The 19718-nt window shown below is 47.6% G+C and overlaps 8 protein-coding genes across 8 annotated transcripts; 6 read left to right on the plus strand and 2 right to left on the minus strand.

Annotated features, from left to right (window-relative positions):
* Window positions 1–37: 37 nt before the first annotated feature.
* On the plus strand, window positions 38–4436 carry DFJ58DRAFT_904494 (Metalloenzyme, LuxS/M16 peptidase-like protein). The gene is made up of 22 exons (XM_041394910.1): window positions 38–304; window positions 360–398; window positions 455–491; window positions 547–656; window positions 712–818; window positions 870–964; window positions 1016–1107; window positions 1161–1200; window positions 1232–1478; window positions 1528–1613; window positions 1672–1858; window positions 1914–2086; window positions 2135–2507; window positions 2557–2867; window positions 2915–3138; window positions 3187–3287; window positions 3338–3409; window positions 3467–3607; window positions 3653–3739; window positions 3790–3855; window positions 3903–3989; window positions 4036–4436. Exons 1-22 carry the CDS (start codon window positions 142–144, stop codon window positions 4351–4353), a joined length of 3156 nt encoding a protein of 1051 aa, XP_041248217.1. The 5' UTR covers window positions 38–141; the 3' UTR covers window positions 4354–4436.
* Window positions 4421–5666, minus strand: DFJ58DRAFT_714420 (uncharacterized protein; the record flags this gene model as incomplete). The annotated part of the gene is made up of 3 exons (XM_041384012.1): window positions 4421–4621; window positions 4675–5248; window positions 5305–5666. The coding sequence occupies 3 exons, from the start codon at window positions 5664–5666 to the stop codon at window positions 4421–4423; spliced, it is 1137 nt and encodes a 378-aa protein (XP_041248218.1).
* A 281-nt stretch (window positions 5667–5947) lies between these two features.
* DFJ58DRAFT_768562 (acyl carrier protein) lies at window positions 5948–6704 on the plus strand. Its single transcript, XM_041388964.1, has 5 exons — window positions 5948–6159; window positions 6211–6291; window positions 6346–6403; window positions 6465–6494; window positions 6544–6704. The coding sequence occupies exons 1-5, from the start codon at window positions 5977–5979 to the stop codon at window positions 6549–6551; spliced, it is 360 nt and encodes a 119-aa protein (XP_041248219.1). The 5' UTR covers window positions 5948–5976; the 3' UTR covers window positions 6552–6704.
* Window positions 6705–7151: 447 nt separating this feature from the next.
* DFJ58DRAFT_768566 (uncharacterized protein) lies at window positions 7152–8264 on the plus strand. The gene is made up of 3 exons (XM_041388965.1): window positions 7152–7501; window positions 7565–7666; window positions 7718–8264. The coding sequence occupies exons 1-3, from the start codon at window positions 7199–7201 to the stop codon at window positions 8114–8116; spliced, it is 804 nt and encodes a 267-aa protein (XP_041248220.1). The 5' UTR covers window positions 7152–7198; the 3' UTR covers window positions 8117–8264.
* Window positions 8265–8634: 370 nt separating this feature from the next.
* DFJ58DRAFT_768568 (60S ribosomal protein L13a) lies at window positions 8635–9754 on the plus strand. The gene is made up of 5 exons (XM_041388966.1): window positions 8635–8715; window positions 8774–8940; window positions 9000–9266; window positions 9321–9416; window positions 9472–9754. The coding sequence occupies exons 2-5, from the start codon at window positions 8782–8784 to the stop codon at window positions 9550–9552; spliced, it is 603 nt and encodes a 200-aa protein (XP_041248221.1). The 5' UTR covers window positions 8635–8715; window positions 8774–8781; the 3' UTR covers window positions 9553–9754.
* Window positions 9755–9859: 105 nt separating this feature from the next.
* DFJ58DRAFT_768571 (cytoplasmic protein) lies at window positions 9860–11505 on the plus strand. The gene is made up of 3 exons (XM_041388967.1): window positions 9860–9981; window positions 10042–10268; window positions 10328–11505. Exons 1-3 carry the CDS (start codon window positions 9948–9950, stop codon window positions 11057–11059), a joined length of 993 nt encoding a protein of 330 aa, XP_041248222.1. The 5' UTR covers window positions 9860–9947; the 3' UTR covers window positions 11060–11505.
* Window positions 11506–11563: 58 nt separating this feature from the next.
* DFJ58DRAFT_904499 (ribosomal protein L17) lies at window positions 11564–12774 on the plus strand. Its single transcript, XM_041394911.1, has 4 exons — window positions 11564–11692; window positions 11742–11826; window positions 11874–12338; window positions 12394–12774. Exons 1-4 carry the CDS (start codon window positions 11628–11630, stop codon window positions 12622–12624), a joined length of 846 nt encoding a protein of 281 aa, XP_041248223.1. The 5' UTR covers window positions 11564–11627; the 3' UTR covers window positions 12625–12774.
* A 1326-nt stretch (window positions 12775–14100) lies between these two features.
* DFJ58DRAFT_119304 (uncharacterized protein) lies at window positions 14101–16186 on the minus strand. Its single transcript, XM_041378710.1, has 15 exons — window positions 15933–16186; window positions 15817–15880; window positions 15632–15763; window positions 15515–15578; window positions 15329–15460; window positions 15222–15272; window positions 15160–15167; window positions 15068–15087; window positions 14901–15013; window positions 14830–14846; window positions 14742–14779; window positions 14676–14691; window positions 14598–14623; window positions 14351–14531; window positions 14101–14288 (listed from the first exon to the last, which is right to left on the minus strand). Exons 1-14 carry the CDS (start codon window positions 15980–15982, stop codon window positions 14351–14353), a joined length of 912 nt encoding a protein of 303 aa, XP_041248224.1. The 5' UTR covers window positions 15983–16186; the 3' UTR covers window positions 14101–14288.
* Between the last annotated feature and the right edge of the window lie 3532 nt (window positions 16187–19718).

A 19718-nucleotide genomic window follows, 5' to 3' on the forward strand; every position in this document is an offset into this window, starting at 1 on the left:
ACGGCGTCCCGGCTTTCTGCACGGACTCTCTCTCGGAGGCGCATCGGACTATCAAACCTATCAGTCCAACTGCAAACCGGCGCTAATCGCCATCTCCCCTTTCCTTCCCCTCGCCGTTTCTTCCAATCATCCATCTCATCGATGTCACCTTCTCTAAATGGCTCAGCTCTCCCGCACGATAACTTCGAGGCTTATGGAAATTTCGACCTAGTTAAACGTGTCAAGCTAGACTACACTGACGTTGTCGTATCAAGATGGCAAAGCCGCATCACTGGCCTCACTGTCGTGCATCTCGATTATGAAGGTATGCATCTTGTCATCTACTACTTCAACATGTTCGACATTAATTTTTTGGCCAGCACCCATCGTCAACGGCTACTTCGTTGTTGGTACTGAAAGTCAGTGTGATACACTCTATCTTGCGACTTGACGTCGGGGGCTAACTAAATGACAGTCTTCGATGATAGCGGCTGCCCGCACACTTTAGAGCAGTAAGTGGAGCGTCTAATTGATTTACAAATGTAGCTTAATATTACCGTTCCGAAGTCTTGTCTTCATGGGTTCGGAAAAATACCCATACAAAGGCATCATAGACCATCTTGCGAATCGCGGGTTCTCTCATGGAACCAATGCATGGACGGACACCGATCATACTGGTAAGTCTTTTCCACAGCGCCATACACCTTCCTTCCATCGACCTTATACTCCCAGCGTATACTGCCTCAACTGCTGGAGAGCAGGGCTTCCTTCAGCTTTTACCGATATATGTGGATCACATCCTCTATCCCACGATGACCAAGGCAGCCTTCTTGACTGAGGTTGGCAGTTTCTCAAACTTGTTGTTCCTGATCACACTGACACACGCGTAGGTTCACCACGTTAATGCAAAGGGCGAGAATAGTGGTGTTGTATACAGTGAAATGCAAGGCCGCGAAAATACGTCAGGCGATCTCATGGGCCTTCGGTCTGTTATTATGTTATACGTTTGTTTTTGCTGCTCATATCCATCTCTTAGCTCGCAGCGTCTCTTGTACCCTCCTGGGAGTGCCTATCGTAGTGAAACCGGTGGACTCATGTCAGCACTTAGGGTTCTCTCTGTCGAGCAAAGTGAATCGATCCCTCTTGGTGTCCATCCCTTACTAACGTCCTTCTGATCTCAGTCAGGGATTATCACGCCACTTATTATGTCCCGCATAATCTGTCCTTGATCAGTTACCGGGAAGCTTTCTAGCGGAACGAAGTCTCTGCTGGCTGTAGTGCAGGAGAAGGTTGAGCCTAGTATTATTTCACATGGTCAAAACCATGGCCCCCGCCCGAGCGGCTGGAAACGACCCTTCCTAGAGACTGCTAGTGCCAAGCGTTCTCCCATCAAGCAAATCATGAAGGAAACCGTCGAGTTTCCTGAGAAGGACGAGAGCCAGGGCGAACTTTTGATCATTTATGCTGGTCCCTCGCCCAACAACTTCATGGAGCGAAAAGTCTGTGATCTTACAAACCTTCTCTTTCGGAGCTTACGATTTCTCGCAGGCTTTAGACATTCTTGCTACATACCTTACATCATCGCCTGTTGCCCCTTTGAACAAGGAGTACATCGAAATCGAGTCACCCCTCTGGTGAGTATCCTTGGTTTAACCTTTGGTACGACATCAGACTGACGATGCGCCTTGTAAGTTCGTACATCTACTTTAGCGAAGACACTCGCGCGACAATGGTTGATCTACCGATCTACATTGGTTCGGTCCCTGTCGAAGAATTGGATAACTTCGATGAGAAGCTTGTCGCAAGTTTTAAACGGATTGCGTCTGATGGTATAGATATGACGAGAATGTCCATGGTCATCAACCGGGATGAGCGCCAGGTGGGTTGGGATCACCAGGCCGTGACCAAACATTGAAGTTATTGACGCTACCTAGCTTCGCAGCAAATTGGAGTCAGCTAAAGGCGACACCTTTTCAGGTGCCATTATAAGTGACTTCCTGTACGGTGCTGCGGATGGTTCGGACATGCACCCTGCCCTAGATGAAATCAATCATTACAAGACTTTGCGGACATGGACTAGCTCGCAATGGGTGGATCTCGTGCACAAGTGAGTCATAATAGATAATGATCGCGACATAACTCAACGGTCGTTTAGGTACATCATCGACCGCCCTTACGTTGTTGTCATTGGTAAACCTTCTGCAACTCTGGCAGAGAAGCTCGAGCAAGATGAAAAGGGTCGCCTTGCTACGCAGCGGGAGACGCTCGGTCCAGATGGTCTTGCCAAGGCAGAGCGGGAGTTAGAAGCTGCAAAAGCTGAACATGAGAAGCCAATACCGACTGATGTTTTGACGTCGTTCCCGGTTCCGGATGTAAAGAGCATCTCCTGGATACCTGTCCAGTGCGTTCAAGAGCCTGGCAAAGGGCGGTCAAGTACTGTACAGAATATTGGACAGTCTCAGCTTTCCAAGCACATCCAGTCTGATGGGTCTCCACTTTCCATGTTCGTACAATACGACCATGTCAAGGTAAAGGTTCCATAATCTCATTTTGACCATGATGCTCAAGACTGCCCAGTCCGACTTTGTTGCTGTCCATGCCTTCTTCTCGTTGGCCAAGCTGCCTAATAGGCTACGGCCCTACCTTTCGACTTACCTCTCGGTGTTTTTCTCGCTCCCTGTGCAACGCGCTTCAGGAGAGGTACTCAGCCATGAAGAGGTCGTTAACCAGCTCGACGATGGGACAGTCTCATATGAGGCCGTTCTCGGTATATCCGACCAATTTTCCGAATCAATGCGGGTCAGCTTCAAGGTCGAGACATCCCAATATGAATCAGCCATTGCATGGTTACGTGATCTAGTATACAATTCGATATTTGATAAGGAAAGGTAGGCTCTCGTGATATTCGTCTAGTTTTATGTCTCATGCGGTGTAGACTGCAAATCTCTGCTGCCAAGCTGGCGCAGTCACTTCCGGAACTCAAGCGTGATGGAAACAATGTCCTGTCCTCTGTGTGGGCCGAGATGCTCTACGATAAGAGCTCGACATCGCTTGCTGGCGCCATCCTTCCTCAAGCAGAATTTGTGCCGAAGCTTATCCAGAACCTTCAAGAGGATCCTGATACGGTGGTCGCGGACTTTGAGGAACTGAGGAAATACCGTACGTATCATCAAAGCATGTCATGGCATTCATTCACAATATGACCAGTGACGGATCCCACTGGAGTACGGATATCAGTCACAGGTAACATTTTGGACGTACCCAAGCCACGGAGTGTCTGGTCAAAACACTTCGGGGACCTTCTACCGGTGCGTGTTTCTTCGTCTGGCAACGACGGCATCATTTTATGGTCACGCAGGAATCCAAACTTGCTCCGTTGAAGCTCACGAGCGACACCCTCAGTGAATTGGGTAAGAATCCTGCAACCAAGGTGCGAAGAGCTTTTTTTTTGCGGCTCTGTAGCGTTCTCATCAGTTCTTGTTCTTAGGCTACTGTGGTCAGCTTGCCAACGATCGAAAGCTCGTTTGTCAACCACACTACGAAAGCAATACGAGGCTTCGATCATCCTGAATTTCCCGCTCTCCGAGTAGCGCTCGAGGTTCTCAATGCTGCAGAAAGCTTCCTCTGGGTAGGTGAACTCATAGTAAGCGGAACCAAATCTTACATGTGTTAGCGTTCTATCCGAGGCTCTGGTCTTGCGTATGGCGCCTACATGTCTGTTGATAGAGAAGCTGGCTTGCTCACATTCTCGCTTTACCGGGTATGCAGATCTCTGGCGAATGGTGAATTTTCTCGTTGATACTCTTGCAGAGTTCCAACAGCCTGGAAGCGTTTAAACAAGCAAAAGAGGTCGTTAGCGGACTAGTTGATGGGACTGTGTGTTCTATGTTTTCCCGATCATGGCATTTACTGATCAAAAGCAGGTGGCACTGGAGGAAACCGCTCTTGATGCAGCCAAAAGTAGCATTGTTTATGGCGTCACCAAGAATGTCGCAACGGCTGGTCGAGCTGTATGTGTGTTTATTCAAGCTCGAATCACGCTAACAGTGGTCATAGGCTGTTAACTCCTTTACCAACCAAGCTCTTAAAGGAGTTCCCCAGGATCACAACCTGCAAATGCTTGAGAAGTACCAGGAGGTGACCAAGGCTGATGTACTTGCTGCCTTGAAGAAGCATATTTTACCCGTGTTCGACTCGAAGCTATCTATGGTTACAGTGGTCACCGCACCTTCTAAGGCGGACGAGATTGCTGCCGGATTGACTAGTCATGGCTTCAAAGTCGAGAAACGGACGTTGGAGGTCGAAGCCGATGAGAATGAGGATGGGAGTGGAAGTGAGAGCAGCAGTGATAGTGAGAGCGACTCAGGACGATGAACAATAATTATACGAGGATATAAATCTACACCGCATCCCTACTTACTCGCTTTAGTCAATGATATTACTATTCTGGTGCAGTCATCTGGGACTTCAGATCTGAGAGAGTAGTTTGAATTTGGGGTCCAGTGCTTCCCACTACTTCAATCATTTTTTGCTGCGCTTCGCCTGGCTTCATCTCGACTCCTCGCAGAAAGTCGTTGTCAACCAAAAATCGAATCGCTTGAGACAGGTTTGATACCGTGATGCGAATTTCGGGAAGAAGTAGCTAGACGGAATATATCAACTCAGTCCAACAGATAATTAATGGACACTACGTACACTTCGGAGCAATGTAGGTCGTGATGCAAATGGATTTCGCGGCGAGGGCTTGGGTTGAGGTTGAGGTGGCCTTTTTATGGGTTTGGGTTGCGGTTGTGATTGCGGTTCTTGCTTGAGCGGTGCTAAGACCAAGGCTGCCTCTGCAGCCTGAGGAGGCTTAGAAGATACAACTTCAGGAGCGCCGTCATCCGAACTTGAGTCCAAATCAGGTCTATCCTGTTGCTCCGCAGGAATTGATGGGGGAAGAGGTGCTGCCTGAGGTTTCATCGGTGATGACGTATCTTGAGTCCTCGAAACAGTGAAACTAGTATGACTGCCACGACCCATTCCTCTCCCTCGACCCCTTGGTTGCTGGCTCCGAAATGATGAATCGTCCTTTCTCCGCTTCCTCCTGGCTTGTAAGCCCATGTCTTCAGGTGTCAGCTGGCCTCTCGCGACAGCCTCCTCTAGCTTCCTTTTCTTTTCTTCCACTTTCTGTGTAGTAGGAAACCGGTTCTTGCGCTCTGCTATCCAGCCATCGATCGCTTCTTGGGAGTCGAGGATTAGAGATGTTCCTTGAATCACAATAGGTTTGCTAAGCTACGGATTAATCCAATGTCACTAACTCGACGGAATTTAGGTTGAACCTACCCTTTTAGACTTGGATCGGTATCCCATTCATCTTTTTTCTGCCATCCAGGGGGGAAGATGAAGTGGCGGTCCATCATATGTGTCTCGACTGATTTCTTAGAGCCAGTAAACACACAACCTTGACGAGTACAGCGACAGTTGCCAGGCTGGTACCAACTAGCATACGTTTGGCCACTGGTGGAGTCTGGCTTTCTATCGTTAGTCCGCGCAGGGACACTATTGCTAGCATCACGATATACATTTCGTGAAGTGTTTCCACCGGTGGTGTGTTGAGGCATGTAAGTGGACGACAAGGTATATCCCTGCGCATTCATTACGGGCTGCATGACCTGCATATATGCCTGATAATAATGGGGAGACATTCCATGCTGAGCATACGGGTTGGCCAGTGCGGCTGTTATGGCGTTTCCTGCTATCGCAGCCTGGGAGGATGCATATGCGTACGCTGAATTCCGAGCGTCCTCATGCTGGTACGCATTCTGAGGGCGACGAGACGGGCCAGCTTCGGATTGCTGGTGAGGTCGAGGAATCATGGCAATCGATTCAGACTTGTCAATCAAAATCAAAAAAAAGCCTTTGCGCCCACGTGATCTGAGTCTAAGCATAACCTTCGGCCAAAGCCGGACGTCTTAACTTTTCCCTCCAGGTTCTAAAACGTTGCCTTTGCAAAACATGTCTTTCACTCGCCTTGCTCTTCGTAGTGTGACTCGTGCGCGACCCGTGCTTGCGGTGTCCTTGAGACAGACCTGGGCATTCCGTGCGAACTACTCGGCAGCGGCAGGGTTGTCGAAGGAGATTATACATACACGCGTACTGGACGTACTAAAGGGCTTCGAGAAAGTGGACGCAGCCAAGGTCTGAATATTTTCTCGATGACCTTTTCCTATTGACGGTACTCTTCACTAGCTCACAGCTTCGTCTTCATTCACGGACGATCTCGGGCTTGACAGCTTAGACGCGGTTGAGGTGGTTATGGCCGTAGAGGAGGTGCGTGGTCATGTCTATGTTCATAGAGAACTTCATCAACACGTACTTTAACAGGAGTTTGCTATCGAGATTCCAGATGCGGAAGCTGATGAGATAAAAACCGTCCAGCAAGGTGCGTTTCCGCCGCCCGTTTTATATGGGCCGTCTACTAACTCTTTGTGAACGTCCTTTAGCTATTGACTATATCGCAAAGACACCAGAAGGTCAGGCCACCATTTGTCTTCGCAATGTATCTACTGACTTCCTTTGTAGCTCAGTGAGGGATTGGTAGTACAGTCATTAACCAGCCCTTTGACGCGCCCCTACCCATTTATACAACTGCGGTAAAAATTATTGTATCGCGTTTTTACTATAACCGTATGAGACAAAGTTGTGAAGCGACATTCTCTGCACGCCAATTGACCTTTGATCAATATGTTTGATGAGGACCGGCATCAACAATCGTCAAATGTATTGTCACTGTTATGCATGGCTAGCGGTATATCCAGGGTGCCTGGTACGTGATGATATTCTCCGTCAGTGATGACTTGTGGGTAGTTGGTTGGCTTGCCACAAAGCTGTCTTTCCCTTCTGCGCCCAAACGTCTGTTTTGGAGGCCAATAGCGTTTTTCAAGACTCGGAACTACACCTGACTTTGACTTTTTTAAGCCTGGAGTGGATTATATGTCTATGTTGCAGTGCAATGGATGAGACAACAACAATGTCTGGACTCCTGCAAGGGAGCGAAGTGATTGGGGTTATACTTCAAGCTTTGAGTTGTGAAGATCACAACTGGGTTGTCGACACTGTACGGAATGACGTGTTCAAGCTTACATTATGAATTAAGCGCTTCGGTCAGCCGAATTATGAACACGCCATCACTCTCGTCTGTCAACGGCTCGAGTTCGGCTGAGTGCTTGTAACTTCCATGGTATCCACATCCACATACCACATCCACATCACCTATTTTCCCTCGCGAGGGCGATGTGAGTCGGTGTTACTCATTCTCGCAGATTCGGGGATGCAGTTTGAGTACAAAGAAGTTCCTCTTGTGAAGTGGGTGGAGATGAAGAAGACAGGTCAAGTTACGCCCGCGGTGTTTCCATACGGCGTCGTACCTGTTCTCCGAGTAACAGACAAAAGCTCTGAACAAAGGAGCGAATTTCTGCTTGGAGAGACTTCAGCTATCCTGTCTTACCTCGAGGAGATCCTGACACCGCCAGGAGCTACGGTAAGTCTTGTGCGTCCCTGAATAAACTGCACCAGCACTAACTTAGTATTGATCATCCGGCAGTTGAACAAAGACCTCCCACTCCAAACCCGTGTGCGCATACAGATGATCAAGGAAGCATCTTTGTTCTTCACCAACAGGGTATGGCAATTGAGTGCGGAAAAGGTACTCAAAGTCACTGTGATTAGAACGTGAACTGAGAAATAAAAACCACAGGATTGGCTAGCGCCACCATCACGAGATAAGATTTGGAAAGCAATCACTGTACGATACTTGCGCAACACAGAAGCCACACTCAGAGAACTGCAGAAGGAAATGAAAGTGGTGCCAGCAGAGACGGGCCAACTGACTGCACTTCATGCAACAGTGGCAGCATCTATCACGTTTATAACGCAAGTGTTCCCATCTGCCAAGCGGGGGCTGACGCCTGGAGGGGATTTCCCGTTGTGCGGGCAATTATGGATGGCAGTTATGACTCGCCCAAGAGTTGTTGCTTATTGGAAGGAACATATGATCGCCGAGAAGGCATGGACATTCTCGGAGTACGCAACAGCAGAGTGGATTGCAAGGGAAGCAGCAAAGTATGACTCGCCGAGCTTGCTGGCCAAGTTATGAGAGGCAGGATTCCCAGGGCCCACGTGATAATGTTTGATGATCAGTTCACACACACGTCGCGTTTATAGGAGGCTTTGCTGCACCGACGTACCATATTGTGTCTCTTAATGGTATACGTATGTCCCGTCAACATTATCAATGCCAACGACACCGCCGTAAATTTGTCGTGCATCCCGCCTCAGCGCAATTAGCAAATAACCCCGTCGCGATGGAGTTTACGAAACGCCCCACAAGCCTCTTATATCCGAAGCGGGAGTATTTTATGTTTAATATTATACCTGGAACATAGCTGGCGGTTGAGCGCTGAGCCTCTATTAAGTTGAGAGAGAAAGAGGCGTGATAACGTTCCGATGGCACTATAGCTATACATTGGATATTTTTGAGCGAAGGTTGAAGTCTGCGATGTTAAATTTTGATGTAGAGGACGTTTAAACAAAGTTTCATTTGAGAGCTCGGAGATTGCCGAGAGGAACTGCATAGTTCTTGTCACAGTGGCTGAGACTTGCAAGTTCCCACATTCGACAACGACCTCAAGACCTTCAAGGTAAGAATCCTATCTGCCGTGTAGACGCTCCTGAACACGTATTTCTATCCCCTAGGTGAGCGCGGAATAGTCATGTCACTTATTTCAAAGCTGAACCCGGCGCGTTTTGATAGACTTTGTAATGGCCACCTTCTCATCGACACCCATCGTTATTGATGGCAAGGGTCATCTCCTTGGTCGACTGGCTTCAATAATCTCCAAGCAGATTCTCTCTGGCCAGAAGATTGTTGTCGTCAGGTGTGAGGAGATCAACATCTCCGGCAGCTTCTTCCGCAACAAGGTATTTTGCCATTTCATTACACCAGTCAATAAACGAGATGCATATACTTAAATATCTAGCTGCGCTACCACAACTTCCTCCACAAACGCCATATTGTCAACCCCAGAAAATCTGGGCCTTTCCATCACCGTGCTCCTTCCAAAATTCTGTTCCGTGCTATTCGTGGTATGACTCCCCACAAGACTCCTCGGGGCGCTGCCGCTCTTGAGCGCTTGAAGCTCTTCGAAGGTGTTCCACCACCATACGACCACAAGAAGCGGATGGTTGTTCCTGAGGCTTTGCGTGTGTTGCGGTTGAAGCCCGGCCGGAAATACTGTACTGTTAAGGTAGGCTCAGTCGTTCAATCGTATGACTTGGATGATGAACAGGGTGTGATTTAGCGTCTGTCGCATGAGGTTGGCTGGGGCTACAAGGATGTTGTGGACCGTCTTGAGGAGAAGAGGAAGATCAAGGCAGAGGCCTTCCACCAGCGCAAGGCACGTGAACTAGGCTAGCTTCATTGAACAAGACTGACTGAGACATTATCAATAGATTACAGCACTGAAGTTGCGCCAAAAGGCAGTTTCGGATGCTTCGCCATCCTTTGAGAAACTGACAACGCTGGGGTACTAGTTGGATGAGAGACTACTTCATCTTCTATGTGCTTGCGTTGCTTTATGTTATGATCGTTCCCATAAGACATGCATGTAACTATGCGATCTCTGCTGAGCTGGCGTTTTTTTTTATGACGATGAACCTCCACCAAAAACACTTGCAACAGAGATGTAGTTTTAGGCATGCATATGATATAAATTGATAATTGACTTGGACAACACTTTGTGAGAGACGGCCTTATGCGTCATAAGATGTGGCTGTGTGATCGGACGGTGACGGCACCGAAAAAGGTATCGACGGAGGCAAGTTTTGCTAACAAGTTTCTTTGCATCTTAACCTCCATCATCATTTAAGTTCGGTCTTCCTCATCTCCATCCCCTTTCACTTCTCCCCTCTCTTTCTTTCAGCTCACAATGTCTGCTGAGTCTCCAGTTCGACACGCCTCTGGTAATCTCATCTTTTTATCTAGGGGTGATCTCTACAACTCATATTTTAATGTCACACCAGCTTCTCCCGCAGGATCACGTTCATCTTCTCCAAATAATGCTCATGACACATTAACTCTTCGTGCTCTTGTTAACACAAAGGAAGCTGGTGTCATCATAGGCAAAGGCGGGAAAAATGTCGCTGATCTTCGTGAGCAAACTGGCGTCAGAGCTGGCGTCAGTAAAGTTATCCCTGGCGTGCACGAGCGCGTCCTTACCGTTGGCGGATCTGTTGAAGCCGTTGCAAAGGCAAGTCAACTCAAATATATGCTCAATTTAGCGCTCACACGTCGTGGCTTCTGCTTCAGGCGTACAACCTCATAATCTCCCAACTTGTGTCATCCAGCCCATCACCCATCTCCCTATCATCGTCATCGCCTCATACCTCAATCCGTCTTCTAATTTCTCACAATCTCATGGGTACGATAATAGGTCGCAGTGGTGGCAAAATAAAGGCTATTCAGGATGCTTCGGGCGCGCGCATGGTGGCGTCAAAGGAGATGCTTCCACAATCAACTGAGCGCATTGTCGAAGTGCAGGGCGCACCTGATTCGATCGGTCGTGCCATCGAGGAGATTGGAAAGTGCTTGTTGGAAGATTGGGAGAGGGGTCAGGGCACCGTTCCATTCCATCCTGGTGCTGGTGATGCTACCTCAGGTACGAGACGATCAGCCAATGGCTATTCGGCTGGAGCTCGCAAGTCCAATGGAGATGTAGCCCGACGTTCACCACCACCTTCGCCCCATTCACCTACTGTTGCACAGTCAACAGCCAACCTGCGCACGCAGAACATCTCCATACCATCGGATATGGTTGGATGTATCATCGGTCGAAGCGGAAGCAAGATTACTGAAATCCGGCGGTTGTCAGGATCCAAGATTTCCATTGCCAAAGCTCCACATGATGAGACAGGCGAACGGATGTTTACTATCATCGGTACTCCGGAGGCCAACGAAAAAGCTCTTTTCTTGCTCTACAATCAGCTCGAAAGCGAGAAGGAGAGGAGGGTCGGCAGAGAACAGCAGCAGCAAGAGGAGTAATTTGGCATGCGGTGTCTGTTTTCGTATTGGAGACTACATTCAAACCTGAACCTGCGTCCCTACCCGCACACGCGTACTATATGTATCATGTTCCGTCACCTCGCCACTTCTTGTCTTGCTGTTGTCAGCATGCTGTCCCGGCCGTACTCTGTTTTGTGCATCGTCTCCCGCCATTTGGTACAACGTGCTCATACTATCCTCTTACCCGCCTGTGCATTCGTCTCCTTCCGTCCAAAACCCTTACATACGTGTTCATATCTTTCTCTCACCTTCTCCCTTCGCCTTCTTGCCTCGCTCTCATGCTTGTGTCTGCCCTCTTCCCCTCTCGTAAAAAGTCATCGCTCCCACTGTCATGCGTTACATACAGCACATTGTAGTACACATACTCACGGACGATAAATCTATGCACGTATAAGTACCTGCTGTTATACATATCGTTGTCATCAGATCACGTGTGAGCAATTTTCGGCGCGTGTGCACTATTAGTAGGCGGCACTATACGTTAGCTATCACTTCCTTTTGTGTCACTTCGTTTGCTCTGAAGAGCAAGTTGCAAATTTGGGCAGTCATGAAGCATGGAGTAGCCTTTCGAAAATTCTCGAGGACGTCCTCACATCGGAACTTAATGCTGCGGTAGGCAAGCTGGTTCGTTTTGATTACGCTGGCGTTGAAAATACCATAGGAATCTTGTGACTTCCCTCTTCGAGCACGAGCAGATTAGAACAACATTAGCCAAGGCCAAAGACACCGCCAGGCTAGCAGAGAAGGCAAAGACCACGTTGTTATTTCTTGCCGTCTGCTTACGCGTGAATAGATCATTACGCTGGGAAAGAAGAACAACGAGACTTCGTATCGCCAGGCCCAAGCATTCATCTTGAAGCCTCCTGTCCTCCCTAAACTTTTTACCACCTTCGCTGAGCGTTATGCAAACCGGCCGGGAGGCTATACGCGAATTCATAGGCTCGATAATCGATTCGGAGACAATGCACCCATTGCTCTCCTGGAGCTCGTCGACAATCCCCGGGACTTTAAATTGGAGATGACTGCACGCGCAGTAGGGCGGGAACTCTTGAATGAGAAGCTTCGGTGGGACTCACCCCGCGGTGTCGTCAACAGTGGTGTTCAACATGCGGAGACTGCTGTTGCAAAAGAGCTGAGCTTGGACGGATTTGACAGCAGCGAACTACGGCCAACGACGAGGCGTAATCTTCAGAAAGTCGTGAAATATCGAGGTCGAGAGGCATTGACAGAAATAGGTGCCAAGGCTTCAGCTTATATTGTAAGTTCTTAATTGTTGTCACTGTTCTTTACCCTGATTATGTGCTCACACGCAGGAAACTATTTTGGCCAAGCCAGTCGCTGAAGCCAAAATGCAACTTCGAGCTGACTCCAAGGAGAAGGAGAAAGCTCGGAAACGAGGGAACCCCAACTTCGTGGGCAGCTTCCCAGTTTTGCCAGCCCGTGCAGGTGTTGCATCACCGGGAGAGACTCGGCCTGCTATGCGGCTCGTTCAAGGTGCACTCGGTCGACCCGCTCGTTGGAGGGGTAGGCATGCAATGGCATGATATCATACCTCATGCATGTTTGATTACAATCTTAGGTCCTAATTCATGCATAATATTCGAGCTCGAGTCACGTGGTGTAACTCTTCAGTCTGTTCCAGATAGTCTTATCTTGTATGGCATGAGTGTCGACGTATGATGTGATCTTTGCACAATTGTAGGGACACCGCACCCTCTACGCCATGAACTAACACTTCTGATCAAAGGTGCAAGCCATTCCGAGTATCGTCGGTGCGACGAGATTCTACTCTTCACATCCGAGACACGCAAATACATTCCTTCGTGCACGACTTTGACACGTCTCTCGTAACGTTCATATTTCACATTTTAACATTTCACCGTCACGCCTCGTTGCACATTCTGATGCATTTAGCGCCGTTCACCCCATTCCTTCCCTCACGTATCCTCAGTCTGGCTGTTGAGCAACTCACAAACGTATATAGTGTGGGAATATACCCTGATAATCTATAGCAGAATCACTCAGTGCTTTCTTCGCTCCAAGCAGACTCGGATCCTATAATTTCAGGTGTTTATGCCTCACTTCGTAAACTTAGTGACTTCAAACGCGCTTCCCTTGTCTTCTCGTATTGATCATCATATCCCTTTGAACACGTTGCCAGCATTACGCAATCGACATGTCGTGCACGATGCATAGCGTTGTACATGGTGCGTTAACCGTATCTTTGGTACTTAGTGACCTTTCGCTCGCATGACATCCCTCTCTATGTCCTCTGCGTAGTATCAGGCCAGCGCCCCGCACCCGTATCCAAATGCCCTCTAGTTCACATAGCAAGGGGGGCGTGGAATAGGGGTGCAGGGTGCTCCATACTGCACGAAGGAATTCAGGGACCGAATGAAAAACCTGAGAGGCAGGTATTCTGCAAGCTGCCATACACTGGAAACGTTACGGTAGGCGACCGCACAAGCATGGATGGCTGCACCAAGGCTTTAAGCCTCATTACTACCAGCTAAACATTTAAGCACGCATTTCCGTCCACCCCGTCCGCGTGAGCCTGTGCTGTCACTGCTGTGTATTTGCAATTCTTCCTCTTAGAGCATTCTGCTCTACACCGTCATGCTGTGCAGCACTAGCGCGTGCACTGATGCCATGCACTGCTCTTAATTACTCTCTATTTTCAGCCTTAGTCTCCAATATTAATTAGCAGCACATCGCTACAACCTGCACCATTGGTCGGTATTCAGGATGCGTCCAGGTATCAATGGCAGCAAATTTATTTCCATTGCTTTGCCTGACGATGACTTGGCCATCACTATTTTTACCTTTGGAACTAACACAGCTTCCGCGCGTTGAAGAAGGCATGCAATGCTCGCGCCATAATTGATTCAGAAGTGACTCCAAGGACTGACTCTCAAGGACCGCTCTGTATTTCAGAACAGATCCAAATTTTGCGCATGGTGTGAACAATCGTGGAGATACAGTTTATTTACTTTCATCGACGAACAAAGGACAAGATAGTGCCAATATCGTGTACACGGGATTCCTTTTGTAATGAATACAGTTTTACTTAAAATCATATGCGACGACTGGAAGTGACGACTTAATATGAATATTTAGAAGGGGTATAGGAAACGCGAAGAAAATTCCGAAAACAAAAAGCGAGCACAAAGGTCGGCCATCTTCGAACGATTTGGTACAGAACAACATCCTGTAACAGATGGTTACCAAGTTAACTAAGACGAACCTTGGAACCATATTCCCGACACTCACCTACTCCCGCACACCTTCCAACTCTACATCATCCAGGCCTGGAGAATCCACTTCAGCAAATGCTTGAAGTTGCCGGTCCACTTCACGGCTGAGATCGCGAGTTGTGTAGGTACGCGTTTTAAGACCTCGAAGGTTCAGGACTAGACGCTGACCAGCTACTGAAAGTAACGGAGTCGCGAACCTACATGCAATATTTTAACCGAATGTGATAGGGTCACATTATGGAGTCGCATTGTGGCTAACGCACCCTTTACCAAGGAAATATTTTGGATTCTGTAAATCAATCAGAAAGAACGATGGTCCGCTCTGAATAAAGAATACTGACGTCCCCGAATGCAATCCTAAACATCATAAGCCGATAGAATGAATCGAGAGTATGAGCGAGTCTCACCAAGAGGCGATGGTCAATGCATTGCTGAACGTACTAACCTGTCCGTGTTGTCGGCAACGAGATATATCATGCAGGTTTCTACACTCACGATGAAAAAGATGATCGCTATATAATTGTGGTCAATTACAGACCTTGAAGTGCTCCAAAAAGCACGCTCACCGTCTCGAAAGAGTACATGGAGGAGACTAGACGGGTAGAGTTGCTGAAATTCCCTAGAGTATCTCCGGAGACTTCGCATCGTCAAGACGAAGAGTAATGTATCGAGAATAAAGCTTGATTGATTCTCTTCAGCAAGTACAATAAACTCCGGACAGAACCATCCTAACCTTCCGACATAAACCAACCACTAGCGTTATAATATCAGTCATGACAATGAGGCGTTGGTCAATATACCAAACACGATGTAAAAGCAACCAACCACATATTCTTTGAAGTAGCAGATCATTAATACGCTGCAGGAGTCAAATAACAATCACATACTAGGCATTATCGTCACGCAAACATGAATCACGTCGAGGAACGGAAACTGATCTACCGAAATGCAACCATTTTTATAAATAGGAGTAAACTGGTGCAAAGTGACCCACTATTTCTGGCGTTTAAATTAAACGCTGAGCCGGACAACAGCATAACGATATAGCCCACGTAGCTCCAGGTGAGGATTTTCGTCACGCGCTTCCGAGTTCCCCAGATAGCCCATGCACGCATGAGCACGAGGACTGAGGAAAAACCAAAACCGTCAAGACGTGCAACGATAGAGTATATATACGCACTGTGGATCGACTCGGTGGATACAAACATAAAGCAAGTGGTGAAAATTACGAAGCGTTGACAGAACTGGGACGAAATTGATCACTCGATAAATATCTACTCATGATACTGCAACATACCTTTTGAGAATCATGTGCGAGGAGACCAGCCTCTTCCAGCTGGATGACAGTCTGTCCAATAAGGTTCCCATACCTGTTGAGAAGAAACAAGACTTTGACAACTGTCCAGGGGGGGTCCCAGATATAGACGAACTGCAACCAAGGGTATATTGTGAGCATTAAGCATGTCACTCAAATAAACTCACTTCATCTCTGAAAGTTAGGAGATAGTCGTAGACTAGTAACGTATGGCCAGCTGCAGAGAATGACCTAGACGATAATAGGTAAGAATCCAGAGATATCGTACGAAATATAGACATACTTCCGCACCCAAAGGTCTTCCATGAACTGGGAAGATAGCCTGAGAGACATGGTCGAAACAGTTACAACGTTAAGACCAATCGAATGACAACAAACGGGTGCTGCCAACAGACCCAATACTGAAATTTAAGAGCTGGCCCACTTTAATCGGGTAACCAGACAACCCCAAAACATTCAGGTCTCAACTTTCACTGGCAACGACATGGGCAACCAACGTAATAAATATGTAGGGGTGAAGCAAAGTTTGAACCTAACTTGAGTGGGTGGAACGATGTCAGAACCTTGGTGAGAGCGACAGGACTGATGGTAGTCACTAGTGCTCCACGGTGTCGCCTGGAATACATGATACCACCGGATACTGAGACCACTGGCAGTCCCCGCGGTATGGGCCACAGATATATATAATTGGAGAGGGTCGCCCTCAGTGCGAGGTGTTTGGTAGGTGGATACTACTTAAATTTACGTCAGCGCACAGATTGAGGGGAGTGAACAGGAGTGTGAAACATTTTTTTGTACGCTTGACCTGGGAAGTTCCATTAGAGTGACAAACGGTGTATGTCAGGCTCAACGTGTAATACTTACGTGTCTACGAATTGGATTAGAAGGCCTGCTTGCACACTAAACGCACTACAGCGCCCATCAGCAAAAATGCGAACTGCTATATAGAACCTACATATACTGTCACGTGTTGCCGCCTGAGGTTGCCTCGATGTAGCACTATCATGATATAGCTTCACTGGTTTGCTAATTTGCGCTATATTGCACATTGTAGCTCATATAGGTAAAGGCTATAGTACGGCTATGGAATGTCTCATAGTTCACCATGTTCGAGGTCATAGGCTCTGACGGTAGTATCTCCTCAAGACCTGCGGTGCCTTACTATTTATCCCTGCTCTCGAATCACTCAAATCTGCGAGCACATCCCAACTTCAATCCGGTCACATAACAAGTTAATTCCACAGGAGCGTATCGACGTCTACAAATATCTGACAGTCCTCTCACGCGCTCGCCCACACATCAGCAATTCAAAATGTTTCTTCAAGATCCGTGCGTCGCCAGTTGTGGCATCCAATGACGCAAGATTTGACACCGCGCTATTCATTGAACAACGAGCATTATACACAGACAAGAGTATATTAGGTGAGTAATGTTGTCTCATGTTAACAGGGTAGTTGGACAGCGCGGAAGGGTAAAGGGGTGTGTGTGTGTGTGTGTGTGTGTGTGTGTGTGTGTGTGTGTGTGTGTGTGTGTGTGTGTGTGTGTGTGTGTGTGTGTGTGTGTGTGTGTGACGGGTTTAGGGCAAGATCTGACAATCACATAAGCACCAGCAGGTTATCATGCACAGAAATGTAAAGGAGCCCAAAGGTCACCTTGCTTGCAAGGTCATATGGCATGCGACGAAATCTGACGGACTATGTGCCAATAATAAACATCAATAAACATCAATAAATCATTAATATTTCTGTTGTTGAACGTCATCATCGTCAATGCCAACAGATATCAAACATTCTCTTGTCTGCGTATATTCAGGCAGTATGGCAAAATGCAGCTCTGGAGGAGTTCCTAGTTACGTGCCGCGCAGATCCTGTTAAGTTTATCGCTTATTACATATCAACAGTTATAGTGCAAGAAGAAGACATTGATACTGGCAATGATGACAATAGCAGACGTCATCATGATGTCTCGCACCTGCCGTGTAATGCACAGAATTGGACAAGGTGTCGTGCATTGACGTTTCAGATCCATCATAGCGCCGTTCGCTGACAGCGCGTTTGAGCTCTTGGTATCAGCTCTTCGTCATCTGAAAGCCTCGTCACCAGTTCCGCGGCTCGCGCGATGATGACTGGGGACATATCTCAGGACATCCGGGAATCTTAACATTTTAGTCCAATTTCGATGACTTGCACAACTTCTTAACGGAGACTTTAGGCTACAGGTAAATCTCAGATCATTGCCACCCAGCAATAATTCAAGTCCGCCGATGCCTAGTACTGACAAGTGTTGCGATATCAGAAACAAGTCCAAGATGGTTGAGTGCGTGTATCAGGATCAGAAGTACTATCATTCCTGGGAATCTGCAACTGGCATGTAATATGCAAAATGTGCAAACACCTCAATGCGCTGCTTGAATCACCTCAAAAAATTTAGATGCATGTAGGCTACTTAGAGATGATGTACTGTCCCAAGTAGAATAAAACATTTCTTGAGTGTTGCCAGCTGTGAGAGACGGAATAGTGGTAATTTGCAACCTTGTATAATCATAAATGATCCAGATCCCATAGATCCTAGAGAGATATTCAAAAAATTACACACCCGGGGTATATCAAGCCACCTTGTCAGGGTGTCAGAACACAATTTCGATAGAGGTCCATTCTCTTGTTTTTAAGATGCTATAGACGGAGGATTGTGGACATGTATGAAAGCGTGACAACAGATAGGAGAGTGGTGTAAGAAATTCAATACTCCTCTACGGCACACTCGGCTTGATACACAGCACTGTCCAGTCAGTCGCATTCACATTGCATTGTCTCGGTTCTCGTATTCTCGCATGCCTGCCAAACCGCCGGGTGATGTAACCCTCAGAAGGAAAGCTGAAGAAGAATGCAACTCGTGAGGCCAAATTCACAGCTGCTATCCAGGCTGTCAAAGACAACAAAAGACCAAGAACCTCCGGACAGCAGCTGCACAGTTCAAAGTGCCATATGACACTCTTCGTCGACGGGCATGAACCTGACCAAACCTCATTCGAAAGCCCACAAAAAACCAACAGCTACTCACCGAAGGACAGGAAGAAACATTATGTCACTGGGCCCAGTACCTGGCAATGACGGGTCACCCTCTCTCCAAGGCAGCCTTCGTCAAAGGGTCAGAGCTGAGCGAGAAGTTAAAGGCAAAGAAGAAGCTGACTGGTAAAGATAAGGGGCCTTCAAAAATGTGGATCAGCTATTTTTTGCTCGCCATCCGGAAATCAAGCTGGGACGCTACTGGAATTGATCCGAGCGCATGCAATGTTCATTACACAACTGTTAATCACCACTTCAAACTCCTTGACAACTTCTTGAAATCGGAGAGAGAAACATTCCCTGGGAGAACGTGTATAACATGGATGAGAAGGGGATACAACTTGGGGGAGGGAGGAAATGTGATAACACGAAGTACCTGTTTTCACGGAACGCAAAAGCCAGGGTCAGGGCAAAGAGTGACCAACTTGAGCTGGTGACCGTGATCGAGTGCGTGTGTGCAGATGGCTCCAATCTGAAGCCCGGCTTTGTATTTTCTGGGTCACAAATATACCCGGAATACTATGAAGAAGATGGTATAATGTGAGTCTCTGCTCGATGATAGGTAGAACGAAACTCACTCAATTATAGAGTTGCAACATCCGAAAATGGTTGGACGAGTGACTTTATTGGCACTGAGTGGTTTGTGAAAAGCTTCGTGCCGCAAGCCAAAGCACGAAATTCATCCGGTCAACCGATCCTCCTAATATATGATGGACACCGCTCACACGAGACCATCAAACTTCGTCAAGCAGCAGAAGAACATGGCATTCACCTTTTTTGTCTCCCCCCGCACACGACACATCGTTTACAACCCCTTGATGTTGGCGTTTTTGGTCCCCTACAGAAACAATGGCAGAGACGCAGTGAGGTTGTGATGGAAGAGACTGGGGAGGGGATCAAAAAGCGCAACGTGATTCAGAGTATATGAAGGCGAGAGATATTGCATTTAAAGAGGAGACGATCCTGCAGGCATGGAAAAAAGTGGAATTAGACCGATAAACCCA

Source organism: Suillus subalutaceus, assembly GCF_016647625.1.
Source record: "Suillus subalutaceus strain FC151 chromosome Unknown DFJ58scaffold_15, whole genome shotgun sequence".
NCBI classification, from domain to species: domain Eukaryota; kingdom Fungi; phylum Basidiomycota; class Agaricomycetes; order Boletales; family Suillaceae; genus Suillus; species Suillus subalutaceus.

Bases quoted from the DNA above. Each gene is read 5' to 3' on its own strand.
- DFJ58DRAFT_904494 (XM_041394910.1), top strand. From the start codon at position 142: ATGTCACCTTCTCTAAATGGCTCAGCTCTCCCGCACGATAACTTCGAG. The intron at 1,108-1,160 runs GTGAATCGATCC...TTCTGATCTCAG, and splicing joins GGTTCTCTCTGTCGAGCAAA to TCAGGGATTATCACGCCACT. The intron at 3,288-3,337 runs GTGCGTGTTTCT...ATGGTCACGCAG, and splicing joins ACTTCGGGGACCTTCTACCG to GAATCCAAACTTGCTCCGTT.
- DFJ58DRAFT_768562 (XM_041388964.1), top strand. From the start codon at position 5,977: ATGTCTTTCACTCGCCTTGCTCTTCGTAGTGTGACTCGTGCGCGACCC. The intron at 6,160-6,210 runs GTCTGAATATTT...ACTCTTCACTAG, and splicing joins AGAAAGTGGACGCAGCCAAG to CTCACAGCTTCGTCTTCATT. The intron at 6,292-6,345 runs GTGCGTGGTCAT...GTACTTTAACAG, and splicing joins TGGTTATGGCCGTAGAGGAG to GAGTTTGCTATCGAGATTCC.
- DFJ58DRAFT_768566 (XM_041388965.1), top strand. From the start codon at position 7,199: ATGGTATCCACATCCACATACCACATCCACATCACCTATTTTCCCTCG. The intron at 7,502-7,564 runs GTAAGTCTTGTG...ATCATCCGGCAG, and splicing joins TGACACCGCCAGGAGCTACG to TTGAACAAAGACCTCCCACT. The intron at 7,667-7,717 runs GTACTCAAAGTC...TAAAAACCACAG, and splicing joins GGCAATTGAGTGCGGAAAAG to GATTGGCTAGCGCCACCATC.
- DFJ58DRAFT_768568 (XM_041388966.1), top strand. From the start codon at position 8,782: ATGGCCACCTTCTCATCGACACCCATCGTTATTGATGGCAAGGGTCAT. The intron at 8,941-8,999 runs GTATTTTGCCAT...TTAAATATCTAG, and splicing joins GCAGCTTCTTCCGCAACAAG to CTGCGCTACCACAACTTCCT. The intron at 9,417-9,471 runs GCACGTGAACTA...CATTATCAATAG, and splicing joins AGGCCTTCCACCAGCGCAAG to ATTACAGCACTGAAGTTGCG.
- DFJ58DRAFT_768571 (XM_041388967.1), top strand. From the start codon at position 9,948: ATGTCTGCTGAGTCTCCAGTTCGACACGCCTCTG. The intron at 9,982-10,041 runs GTAATCTCATCT...ATGTCACACCAG, and splicing joins TCCAGTTCGACACGCCTCTG to CTTCTCCCGCAGGATCACGT. The intron at 10,269-10,327 runs GCAAGTCAACTC...CTTCTGCTTCAG, and splicing joins CTGTTGAAGCCGTTGCAAAG to GCGTACAACCTCATAATCTC.
- DFJ58DRAFT_904499 (XM_041394911.1), top strand. From the start codon at position 11,628: ATGAAGCATGGAGTAGCCTTTCGAAAATTCTCGAGGACGTCCTCACAT. The intron at 11,693-11,741 runs GTAGGCAAGCTG...AAAATACCATAG, and splicing joins CATCGGAACTTAATGCTGCG to GAATCTTGTGACTTCCCTCT. The intron at 11,827-11,873 runs GCAAAGACCACG...ACGCGTGAATAG, and splicing joins CCGCCAGGCTAGCAGAGAAG to ATCATTACGCTGGGAAAGAA.
- DFJ58DRAFT_119304 (XM_041378710.1), bottom strand. From the start codon at position 15,982: ATGTCTCTCAGGCTATCTTCCCAGTTCATGGAAGACCTTTGGGTGCGG. The intron at 15,579-15,631 runs GTATGTTGCAGT...ATTTCGTCCCAG, and splicing joins TCGCACATGATTCTCAAAAG to TTCTGTCAACGCTTCGTAAT. The intron at 15,461-15,514 runs GTGCGTATATAT...GTTTTTCCTCAG, and splicing joins ATCCACCGAGTCGATCCACA to TCCTCGTGCTCATGCGTGCA.